This window comes from Geospiza fortis, unplaced genomic scaffold, assembly GCF_000277835.1.
Source record: "Geospiza fortis unplaced genomic scaffold, GeoFor_1.0 scaffold206, whole genome shotgun sequence".
NCBI lineage: Eukaryota > Metazoa > Chordata > Aves > Passeriformes > Thraupidae > Geospiza > Geospiza fortis.
Genome location: NW_005054311.1, coordinates 2,143,058 through 2,154,101, shown reverse-complemented (window position 1 = coordinate 2,154,101; position 11,044 = coordinate 2,143,058). Strand labels below are relative to the sequence as shown.

Genomic DNA, 11,044 nt, shown 5'->3' with positions numbered 1-11,044 from the left:
CAGGCAGAACTGCCCTCCCCAGAAGGAAAATGCCAGAGACATTTGAAATGTGTCCATTTCTTCTAAGTCTTAATGAATTCCCTTGCAGTCAGTCACGTGCAAAGAATAACCATTATCAAATGCATACTTTATTGTAAGACTGTGAAACATTGCTCAAGATTGCAGCTCTGCAATACTATAATCCAGAAAAGCAAAGTAATCTTTTAAATCAGTTAAATCTTTAAGCATGTACCACTTTAAGCCCAGTCAATGACCTAGAAAATTGTCTGAATGTTTAAACTGAGGGTTGGAAATTGCTGTTCTTTGGTGCCCTTTAGATAGCAATTATCATTCATAAACATTTTTAAGATACAGTTGATATGCTTAAGTAGTTAAATCCTCTATTTTGGATGTTTACAAAAATATCTTGTATTTGAATGATTTCTTTCCTCTTTCCTGATCTCTCTTGCAATTCATTCAGATGCTATGTTCAATTCAAACACTCCATCCATATCAAATTTCTAACCCATCATCTCATAATTCAAAAGACCCTAATACCACAGACAACTGGTTTTAAATATGAAACTGAATTTCTTTTCCCTCCTTCTTATAAAAGTACTGCAAATTTCTGGTTGCAAACAGAGCACAGTAGAAATAGCAACATCAGCAGATTGTCAGTTACAATGGCTAGGAACACACAGTAGTCTGCATTTTTCTGTAACAGTTGCGTCTAAAACACTTCAAAAAACGGCAAGCTATTTTTGGATAAAGCACCAAGTCTGACAAAAAGTGTGTGCATATTCTCAGTTTTGAAATGCTTCTACTTGCCTAAATAAAATCTGAGGATTGCATTCTGCCAGCAGCTACGTTCAACAGTATCCTACTTTACAAGCAGACTTGAAGAGTATCTAGATTAAGACCACTGCTGTAACTCTGCTCCCGTGGATGTAACCAGCTAGGACTGCTAATCAGCACTGCTAATAGTGTAGTTTCAGCTGTGCTGCACTAAAGAGAGGATGTAGGATTTAAATCTCCCAAGAATCTAGGATAAGGAGCTGGATAGGAAGCTTGGGCTGAGGTCTAAGCTACTGCAGGTATGTGGCTTAGCAGAAACTATTTTAAAAGTACTCAAATATAGCTAATCAAGCAGCAGCCACCCACCAAAAGACCTCTGGACTGTACAGAGGAAGAGGTGCCTAACCAGTGAAAAGGTGACAAAAATCTCTTGGGAATAAGGGTTTCTGACTTGGTTTGGATAAATATTTTTTCCTTATTAAACTCTCCCCCCCAAATGTATTTGAACTTTGCCATGATACTCCAAATTATATGCTTCCCCCTAGTTTCCACTTAGGGCTGATGAGTGCAATTGGAGAAATCTTAAATGTACCACTGGACCCTGTCCAAGCAGGATACTGCATGCACTGATGAAATAATTTAGGTTAGTTTTAAAGAAAGTTATTTGTGTGGATTCTATTATTTATAAATACATGCAAAGCGTCTAAGCAGCTTACAGCTAGGATCATTTAGTTGCCATGGCAATGCCCTTTCAGAAGCAAGAATTTGTTTTAGGTTCTTCCATGTTCTGTTCTTCTTGCCAGCTGCTGCTCCACCAATGCCGGAGTGCTAGAATTAAAAATATGGTGTTTAGAGAAAAAAAAAAATAAACAAAGAATACTCTTTCAGAGCATGACACCTCTATTTCATAGTCTTTCTGATATGTCTCATCTTGTCGTGAACCATTTGTTATTCTCACTTATTTCATCAGCAGGCTACTATACTGTACACTCTAATCTTGTCTGCAGGCAAAAACAAAGCTTTTTGGACTGTGTCAAAGCTTCTAAGTTTCCCATTAACTGAAGGAAATTAAAATCTGTTTTTTACATGGAAATAGAAAATCAATGTGGTTAGGCTTAGCCTGAGAATACAGGATTCTGTATGTACTTCCTATTGTATTAGAAGTTATTACTATGAAGTTGTTTCTAAAATTGTGATTATACAGCTAAATTTTCTCTCTCCTTTTTATGGCATATTACAGGTACAGCTCTTTTACAAATTATCCATGACTGCAGAAAACACAACTGATCTTGCAAAATGTAATAAATACTGAGAAACTTTCTGGAAATTTTATTTTTCTTTCAAAGGCTAGAAGACAGAATAATAGAAAAAGAATAATAAACAGAATGTTGGCTGCCAAGACAATTTTGCATTTTGAAAGGAACACTAATGGAAGGCTTGCCACAGGTACTATAATGGCAGCTGCAGTTATCAAATGCGATTGCTACAGAGTAATTTATTTATGTCCCTCCAGAGACAGAAGCTGCACAGCATACTGTACTACTTCTAAATGATCAAAGGACACAGATTTACAGCTTAACTTCAGAAAAAGAAAATGTTCTTACAATTGAGAAGTTGCTATTTCTGTTAATAATTACTACTTGCCCCATGAGTCTCATTGAAACTCAGCGAAGTTCTGTAAACACACTTTTGCTGTGAATGTTTATAAATTAACCACTTAAATTGATGAGGATGACAGGAGGAAGGATTCAATGAGAAAGCTTTTTTTGTAGACATAAGATATATTCAGAAAAGATGCTCACAAGCTGATGATATACTGGGTTTTGGTGATGGATATCTGATTTAAAAGACAGAAGCAAATATTTGCTCTTAGGGTAACACCTTAGTCATCTAAAGATCATTGCATAATAGAGACTGCTACAGCATGAGATGAAACTACATGTACTTCCACACCACTAATTCAAATTCAATGCAGTAATTTTCCCCCAAATCACTGCAAAATGATTTTTTGTGCAGTACTCCCAAAACCAACCTATTTTTATATGAACTTATGCCTCCTGAAAATGGGGCTGAGCATGACCTCACACACCTACAATGAAAAGGCAATGACCGCCAAGCATATATGAACCAAATAAAGTTCAGAGAAAGCTGGAGCTAGGACAGGTGGAGCTACTGCTCTACAGCAGCTATTGCTCTACCCAAGTGTCAGAAAGTCTTTTTCCCCTCACCCATTGCCAATGAAAGTAAATTCCAATCTGAAAGTTTAGGGAGAGGTAATTTCTTCCTCCTTCTCTTCTCTTAAGTCTATCCTCTGCAGTGAGCTAATGATTCAAACTTGAGCATACATAGGAGAGGGAGAGACTATTTGATTTATTTTCTTCCTTTTAAGGCAAATTAGGCTGGAAAGATGCAAAAATCCATCCAAATTATTACTGCCAGGTCATACCAATGAAATGCTGCTTAACATGCAATGCATTTCTTCTCAAATTAGTTACTGTATTGGAGGGGACAATTTCATGGTTTTTATTATAACTGCCTATTATTTCTGCAGCAGTTGCCAAAGACCCTGTACATTCATTATTATTTCAAGCATGCAGACATTAGTATTGACTCTTTGGAAATGGTGACATCCCTCTAAGAACTGAAGGATCAGCTCAGGGCTTCATAGATATTTAAATCCTAAGTGGAAGCTACATGGGATGCCTCTGGGCACAAAAGGAGCTTTTGCAGTAAGCCCCATTTCTCAAAGAAGCTGGTGCTTGCTGGAGGATTAGTGAGCAAAGTATAGGGTTGTTTGAACCCCCTCTCATGACTGAAGTTGTCTGCAAAACAGATGTAGAGCAACTCACATGTCAGAGATTAATTTCATAGCCCCAGCCAAACCTGTGCTTAGTGAGCTGTGTGTTGCCCGATTACTCATTATGTTCTGTGGGATATTGTATCTTGTTCATGCAGAGTGATATCTGGGATAAAATCCTTCTTTCTAAGTACTGGTTTAGGACCAGCAGTCTGAGAGGTTTGCTTGTGTAGAAAGCATTTGTACAGTGTGCCAATGAGTTGGCCTTGGCACAGCAAGATAAAAAGATATCAAAAACAAACACAGCATTACTAATTTAAGCTTCTTCACCTTCTCTCCTAGTTTAACCCTCAGAGTGTTAGGAGCCTGCATTTCATCAGCTGTCAGTGTTTATATGACTGAATGCTGGCAGGCCAGACGTCTAGGGGGCACAGAGCATTTTGCTTCTAAATCTAGCCATGACTGGAAGACACCACAAATCTGTTAAGAGTTTCAGGGACCAGAAGAAGAGCAAAATCTCAGTTGCTAATGACTCTGGCTAATTTCTAGCTCAACTGCTTTGCAGCCTGCCTTGACTTGGAACTGGAACATGGGATTCATACATTCATAGTATTAATTGTTCCTCTCTAGCTGTGGTAGTTTGTGAGATACCATATCATAAAACTTCCACACTTACCTGCACCTAACAGGTTTCCTCACTCTGTTCCAGAATTTAATAGAACAGTTCTACCTCTGGACCAGTGGCATTCTCATGCTATAATACAGTGTGCACTTTAGACCGTGGTGTTACATGGATTGAGGTGAATTTCTTAAAAACTGTCAACCTTTTATTTGTCTACTAAGCTTATTTTCTTAATATTTACACTAGGAACATGGTTAAATAGAATCCTAGTAAGTCTTTTATGGGAAAAGTTTGAAATTCAAATAATATACTTACAATGAAGTTTGGGTCTTTAAATGGTAACGGCTTGGCAGTAGTTTCCACTGATCCTGTGCTGGAGTCTGTGTTCAGAAGTTTATTTTCACTCACAGCCTCTCCACCTGCACTCTGCAGAAAAAATACAGTCTTATTGCTTGTTACTCTGAGCAGGTTTAACTGGAGATGGAGGCATGTGCTGTACTACCTACCTGTTGCCTTTTTGCTTTCCTATCTCTTTTGCATCTAAAGATGTTGTATGCCAAGAGTGGGGAAGCATGAAACAGAGTATTTCTCAATCAATTTACAACTGACACACAAAGGGAGGAGGGGAATAGAGTGGCCAAAGCCCACTGAGTAAAAACTGCATGGGGTTTATTGCAGTATTAATAAAAGCTACCTCATCTCACTTTATAAAGTGCAAGACAGTATGTGCAACCCAAAACAGCAGAAATGTACACTCTTTTAGAATGTTCTGTATAAAGTATTAACAGGAATATATAAAATTTATAAAAAGGCTTTTCATCAACTTTCTAAAGAAAAATGAATTAATAATTTTATTCTTCATCCTTGGTGCCAGCTGTGCTTGAACAAGGACTGAGAAAAAGTATTTTATTATATATTATTTTTATATGCAAGCTTCACAAAATCTACATGGGTGCTAGTTAGTATTTTCAAGGTTTTCTTTATGGTGTGTTTACTTATTTAGCAGGAAGAGCAGTCAGAAAAGATGTGTGTGACTGGAAAGCTAAAAAAGTTGTGTGGCAGTCTAAGCAATTTCTGATAATTCTGCACGGCTGAGTTTATGGGTTTTTAAAAATTTGTTAGCGACCTATAAGGTTCCACATTATCAGAACTAGCCAGTGCTACACACATAAATATTTATTTGAAATCCTCATCTACCCCAAAGTCAGTGCAAATTTTGCCACTGAGTTTGGTAGTTTAGTCAATAGGAATTCATTCCTTGATTTTTTTTTTTTTTACTTGGAGTAAAAGCTTGGCTAAAAGCTAAGTCAGTATTTACTGAGTGGACGGTTAAAATGTTGTTTCATGTTATGTTTAGACAGATAATACTTAGGGGGAAAAGTGTTTTCCTGTAAAAACCTTTTGTGTTGATACAATACTCATTTAAGTATGAAAAAAAGGACTGCTATTATTTGTGGCTTCTTGGAAGCACCTCTACAAACTGAGCTATAGAGCAAAGGCCATGATTCAGCATATCTTGCTCCATGTGACTACAAGGGAAGTGTTTTTTACTTTTAATACATGCAAAAGTAATTACAGGATTAGGGACTAGGCAAGTTGAACTCTTCTTAGGGGAAATACTTCAGTCATTCTACAGTGCCTGTTTTCAACATAGCAAAGAGAGATCTTAAATATTGGAAATATAAAGTAAAAAAGCAATGTTTCTAGTGCCTTACTAAAATAAAAATAATAATAGAAATAATCTGTTTTCAAAACAACACAGTCCTCTGTAAGTTTATATTACAGGAGATAAGGCAATAATAACATCAGCAGAAGCAACACTGAAGCCTGTAGCTTAAACTTGATTCTTCCATTGAGGACAGAAAACATTAAAAAGCAGTGACTGTCAGAGAAACAGAACAAATGCAGATGCATGTTTAGAAACATGTACATTATGTGGCAGTGAGCAGAGAAAATATCTTCATCAATCCTGAGTAAAGTGGCTTTATACACTGAGTTTGTAGGTTTCAAAGTATATTCTTGTACATGCATGCTTCCAGCACTTCAGATTTCAGCAGCAAACATTAGTCAGCTTTGAGAAAGACAAAATTTGAAATACAAGATTATTTTTCATGAATTCATTATCTCTGATACTGCTCATTATCAGTGTAAATTCTCTTAAGTGGAAGAATCAGCACTCAGATTTATTCTTCAAAGCATTCTTGCCTTTTCTTTGGTACCATCTGGTTGGTTTTAAACCCAGTTCTACAGATAATTATCGCTTTTGCCCCTTCAGTGATCTTCGCGTAAGTATTCTGGTTTCTATGAAACAGGCTTTGAGTAGTATTTCAACAATAACTCAAAATAGTAACTAGTACTTTGAGACTCAGCAAATAAAAATAGTCAAACAGTAAAGGGGAAGAAACTTCCTTATACATATAGTCTGTAATTTCTGCAGCTGGATATACTTACATACTATCCTCACTGTCTTCAGTGTTTTTTTCTGTGTAGATTCAGTGCTAATCTTGCTGGTGCAGTGGGAAGGAAAGTAAGGAATTGTTCCTGGCAGGACAATTCCTGAATGTAAATATTACATGTAATTTCTTTTCCGTACCAGCTCCTAAGGGATATCAGGTATTAGAGCTGCTAAGAGTCAGGCTAGTTCTCATTCAGGACAGATGTTGATATTATTGGTGCCAGTATCCCTTGCATGGTGGTAGAGGCATCATGATCTAGAGCAGCAACTGCTGCTTTTTGGGTTTGCTGCCCATCAGGTTCATGGGATCACCCAAGTCATCCTCCAGTGCCAGTGAGACATAATGCCAGCAGTAGCCTCTGGATCTGTCATGGACAATTTGAGAGCAGCAGTTTCTTGTCCAAGGCAAAGGGTGCAGAGCTGTAAAGCAGTTTTCATATTGCTGAGGCATGCAGCTGATACCATGATTTCAGAGCCCTGTGACAGATTGGGAAGCAAATAAGACTGAGTATTATGATTCCTGTTAAATGCTGGGTACTGAGATAAAGACATACTGCAGAGGCATGCCAGTTCACTCACTCAGCACTGCTTGTACGAAAACTCTGAATTTTAGCAATGGGATCATGGCAGAGAGATGCTCAACTAATGTGCTTCTCTTTCTGGAAAAACATTAAAGAGTTGAGCAGAAGCACTGCTTCCCGAATAATGGGCTATTGCACAGAGGCATGAACTCTGGCAGTACAGAGCTTTGAAAAGCTCTTCCCATGCAGCCTGCAGAAGTCTCAGCTGATATCCTTTGCAGCTTTATAGCCACAAACTGCAAATGCCAATAAAATCTACAAATCTCTCTGGCCTATGTTTTAAACATCAGGATTTAAAGCACAGGAAACTTCATGTAATTTTTCAGGTTTGTTTTCTGAAAGTTTTTTAAAGGCAGGGGATATGGATCTACCTTTGTTCTGCAAAACACATATTTCCTGAAAGTGAATAATACAGTGATAATACAAACCATTATTTACAGCCTGAAAAGCGATTCCTCAGTGAACAATTACTACACAGTAAAGGTAATATTTAACTTTTAATATCAGTTGAACAAATCTCTCCCAAATGTGCTTGTTCTCTTGGTCGTTTAGATTGGAAGACAGTTCATCCTTCGCTGTCATGTGCTGGGACAAACAAACAGGAAGAATTCAAATGCCCTTTGTAGTCCTGCGAAGTGACGGTGGTGGCGTGAGCACAGTGAGGAAGTGTCTGTCACCAGGGAACACACTCTGCTCAATGTGTGCTGTAACCCCCAGTCACGTGTGGGCCAGCTTCCCCTTCCTGCCCAGTCCATAGCCCATCCCCAGCACATTTTCCCTACCGAGACACTCTCTTAGCTAACTCCGTCACCCCCAGACTCCTGGGATAATCCCACATGCTTTGCTGTGGGGCTAAAAAGAAGGTGAAACCATGGGCTGAAATGCTCAAAAGCTTCTTTAAAGTTTCTTTTTAACTGATCTTGTAAACAATCTTTATGGGAAATTCAATATACACTTCAAGGAGAGAGCAGCTTTTAACGTGCACTTTATAACTAAATTGTGTCTTTTAAATGGTAGTTTATGTAACTAGGACTACAGGGAATTTGTGCTACATTAGTCACTAAGTAGTATGTTTTTCTCCATAGTCTGTTGAAGATCACAGCAACAAAGATTTTGGAGTGGCTTTACGTTTACAGGCTACACCTGCATGGAAAAATGAAGATGTAACGTCAGTACAGCTGAACATGCTTATTCTAGTTTTACCTCAAATAAGGATAAAAACACTGCAGTAAAGACTGCAGCTAAGTCATCAGTAACTATCAGTAACTTATCCTCTCCCAGCACCTCTTTCTGTGGCTATTAATCCCCACTGAAGTCCATGTTGCCGCTTCTCATGTTACCCCTCTCTGTTCTTCTCTTCCTCCTCCCAGTATCCCCAGGCATTGAACAACCTTGACTGGAATGGCATGTATCAGAAGTCATAAGCAGCAGGTCAAATACTTCTTACAGGAGCACTTGTGCAATTTTATTCCCTCTGTAAAGTTGTGTTTATGTGCTGCAGCTGAATTTTAACCACAACCACAATATGGCAAGTTGGCAACCTCTATCCTTCCTGGGACAGACGAAAGAAATAGCGAGGGGGTGAGCTTCTATTTTGCAGCTCTTTTCACAGGACCATCTATCGAGTATTCAGAGCATCCCTGCTGGGTGGGACAATGCCCTCCCTGTTATGTCCTAGGACTGGGTGACAGTCGTCCAAGGGAGAAGATGGCAGAGGACTTGGTAGCAAAAATTTGAGACTGAAAACCTGCAGCAAACACTTGGGAGTCCTAATAAATTTGTTTTACGAGCAGCCAAGTCTGGGGAAGAGACCTGAGCTAAGCTTTGCTACCTTTCCACTGGTTTCTTTAGAGTAAAGCCAAACCCCAGGAATGAGCCTAGCTTGGACCCTGCTGTATACACTGTCTGTACTGGGAGGAAACACACTGGGAGGCTGCCTATTCACATACTACTTTCAGTATTAGGCTTTGGTAGATCTATTAATGTTTTGTATATATTTTGTTCCAAATTCCCTACCGCAGATGTTTTTACATGATTTCCAAAGACTGAGCCATCTGTCTGGTTTTATTTAGAGAGGACAAGCAAAACTTGTAAACCATGGAAGCTGATTTCTTTGTTTTGGCTATTTCTAGGTGGAATCAGCATTGTGGGGTTTGGGATGGGTGTCTGCAATGACACCAAATACCAGGTGAAATTAGCTTATTATGAAAGTCCTTGTTTCACACATAATTTCTTTTTTTTTTTAATTCCCCCAGCAAGGATTAAAATTGCACAACATCAGTATATATCAGAATAGCTGATATATACTGAAGTAAAATTTCTTAACTATTTAATTTCAGATTATATTCTATAACTTTTTTATTACTTTAGACTAATAGGATTTTACTGTGTATTAAAAAACCCATGAAAATATGAAACATAAAGTCAAGATGTAAATACATGCATTTCTGGCATCCTATTGCTGCATACCACACATGTCATGGCTTAGAAAAAAAAATGGATTTGCACATCAGTGAAGGTATACTATGACCATCAGTGGCCAGTTTCACTAGGTGTTAATAGTTTTACATGCTAAAACAAAATTTAAAACCAGAAGGTAACTGAACAGTGTGTTGGTAAATCAAAACTTAAATGCATAACTAAATTCTATGAGAACTGTAAAGAGAGTTTCTAATTTAAGGATGCAAAAGCAATACTGAAAACATTGATTCTTTCTGTTTTCTGCAAATCATTAATTTGTTAGCTTTGACAATATATTGAGTACAGGAATTGTAGATGAAGATCTACACGTGTTGGATTTTGGTTTGTGTTTTTTTTCTACATTAAGTATTTCTGAAATGTTGGCTTTGTCTTATAGTGATGATGAGAGTATTGTATGTCACCATTGAAAATGAAGTAATTAGAGGGGTCTGGCCCCAAGCACCCAGTTTACTGAGGAACCCACTTGTCTTCAACCTTTCTATGTGAAATTCAATAAATAGTTTAAATTACCTTTATCTTCTTCTGGCAGCTGATTTTCATAATCACAATACTACTACAATGTTTCTTTAACTCAGCTGCAATAATGGTGTATGTCTAATTATTCCTGTAGAAGGTTACTTCCAAAGCAGCAATATCCAACTTGTGGCAACTTACTTGGCTTTTAGTTGTGATAAGTTCTGTGATATCCTGACAAGAGCTGTGGCATGCAGCCAGAGAAGAAAATGGTAATTTATAAAATCGATGGATAATACCTGTATTTTCACTAGCAGACAATTACAGTGAGTGAGAATGCCATGTGGAAACAGAGCAAGAATGTCACTAGATGACAGCAGCGATGATATGAGCAGACTTTTTAAAATTGGGAGTAGAACCTGAATGTCAGCTATTTAACGGAATGCCAGCTAATACTGCTCATACTGGAACATATATTAAGCTGTTTGATTAATATATTAGCTCTCACTATAACAGGGCTGGCCCAGGCTCTTGCACATTCTGAATATTTAAATCATTTAACTTTGTATGATGACATGACAGGGGCCATTAAAACTTGAACACATACCCTCTGGCAGACAAAAATGCAGCTCATTACATTGCTGGAAATAATTCACTGAGAAAGGTGTCAGATTTAGACGTGTTTAAGCTCAAGTCAAAATGATGGTTAAAAATTTTCACATTTCCAACATTATAACCATGCTAGATTTCTGAAAGCGAACTTACTGAAGACTCAGTAACAATGCAGGACTGATGAAACAGTACTGTCTAGAACAAGATTAACTCTATCCACGTCTGCGACAGAAGGGTTGGCTGCAAAGACGCTTTCAGTAAGATGTATA

At 37.9% G+C, this 11,044-nt stretch overlaps 1 protein-coding gene across 1 annotated transcript in view; it reads right to left on the bottom strand.

Annotated features, from left to right (window-relative positions):
• INO80C (INO80 complex subunit C) overlaps window positions 1–11,044 on the bottom strand; it is a 29,521-nt gene that overhangs the window by 5,355 nt on the left and 13,122 nt on the right. The window contains exons 2-3 of the mRNA XM_031055634.1: window positions 4,509–4,686; window positions 1,491–1,602 (exon numbers count right to left, since the gene is read on the bottom strand). Coding sequence (XP_030911494.1) covers window positions 1,491–1,602; window positions 4,509–4,686 — 290 coding nt within the window. The remainder of the gene's footprint in view (window positions 1–1,490; window positions 1,603–4,508; window positions 4,687–11,044) is intronic.